This window comes from Nymphalis io, chromosome 3 (assembly GCF_905147045.1).
Source record: "Nymphalis io chromosome 3, ilAglIoxx1.1, whole genome shotgun sequence".
NCBI lineage: Eukaryota > Metazoa > Arthropoda > Insecta > Lepidoptera > Nymphalidae > Nymphalis > Nymphalis io.
The window spans coordinates 1,026,531-1,027,825 of record NC_065890.1 but is presented as its reverse complement, the minus strand read 5'-3'; the positions used below and the strand labels follow the sequence as shown (position 1 = coordinate 1,027,825).

Genomic DNA, 1,295 nt, shown 5'->3' with positions numbered 1-1,295 from the left:
CTGAGGAGAGAAACGCTCGTATCAGTTCTCAATCATCAATGTACAAGCTGCCGTAAATTTCTCTCAGCTCGTTGAGGGCCTCCGGCAGTGGTACTCAGATACCAAATTATCAGAACACTTAGATAATGCTATGGGGATGCTGACCGGGCAGGCCGCCGACGTGCAGCGCGGCGCGCGGGGCGGGCTCGGGCGCGGCGGGCAGCAGCGCGGGCGGCGCGCGCTCGCCCGGCGCCGCGTCCAGCGCCAGCCACGCCGCGCCGCGCGACAGCCGCGCGCGCACCGCGTGCCACTGCCCGTCGCACACGCGCCGCCCGGCCTCCACGCGCGACCCGCCGCCCGTGATCACCACCTGCATTAACATTCATCCTTGACAAAAACTAGTATATATATACTAAATAGTAGATACTCTGTCCGTCAAGCGGTTACTTATCTCTAACATTAAAAAACTAAAACAGTACTCTAAGACCGTCACTTACAAGTCCATCTTTCAGCTCGAGCAGAGCGCCGGCGGCGGCTGCGAGCACACCGGAAGCGGCCGCCGCTCTGAACTGCAGCCTGATCTCCACCGACTCACCCTCGCCCTCTCCCTCCCCACCGGTCCAGCCGTCGGGCCACTCCGCATATGCGTCCCCTGAAAAAAACATTACATTGTAATATTATGATTTTTGGATTTCCTCTCGTGTAACCTAAGATATTGTATAATCGGAATGAGCGAGCCGCTCACCCGCGAAGTATGCGCCTCGCTCGACGCGCGGGAAGCACTGCCCCACTGCAGAGTGAGCGCGCGCGTCTCGCACGAGGTCCTCGGTACGTCCGTTGAGCGACACGCGTCGCACGCAGCCCACCAGCCCGCCCGCGCGCACCGCCTGCCCAACCAAGGTGATAATGCGTTTTAAGTCAACTCTGATGGAAGATTGTTCACCACGAATGACTCTTGTTAAATTAGTTTAAAATTTGTACTACACTGCAGCTATGTAACAAAAATAATAAACCAAATCATTGGAAATATCACGAAGTAACTGCTGCCACAATAGCTACTGCCCTTAAATGAACCACGTCTCGTGTACTGACCGCGGGCGGCACGTGCGGCGCCAGCGCGGCCGGCGGCGGCCCGCCCACGAACAGCCGCGCGGCGCGCGAGTGCGGCGGCGCGCGCGCGCTGGCGGCCGCGCCCGCGCTCGACAGCGTCACGCGGCCGCGGGAGATGCGCACCGACACCTGGCGTGACATAAAAGATGATCTTACATTTTTTAAGTAGCGGAAATTAATAAAAAGAAATACTGCTTAGTAGTTAT

General features: G+C 58.0%; 1 protein-coding gene across 1 annotated transcript in view; it reads right to left on the bottom strand.

The window, feature by feature from the left end:
- Positions 1 to 1,295, bottom strand: part of LOC126781087 (laminin subunit alpha-1) — a 173,644-nt gene that overhangs the window by 3,316 nt on the left and 169,033 nt on the right. Inside the window, 4 exon segments of the mRNA XM_050505909.1 lie at positions 145 to 349; positions 477 to 631; positions 725 to 866; positions 1,072 to 1,218. Of these exon segments, the coding sequence (XP_050361866.1) occupies positions 145 to 349; positions 477 to 631; positions 725 to 866; positions 1,072 to 1,218 (649 nt within the window).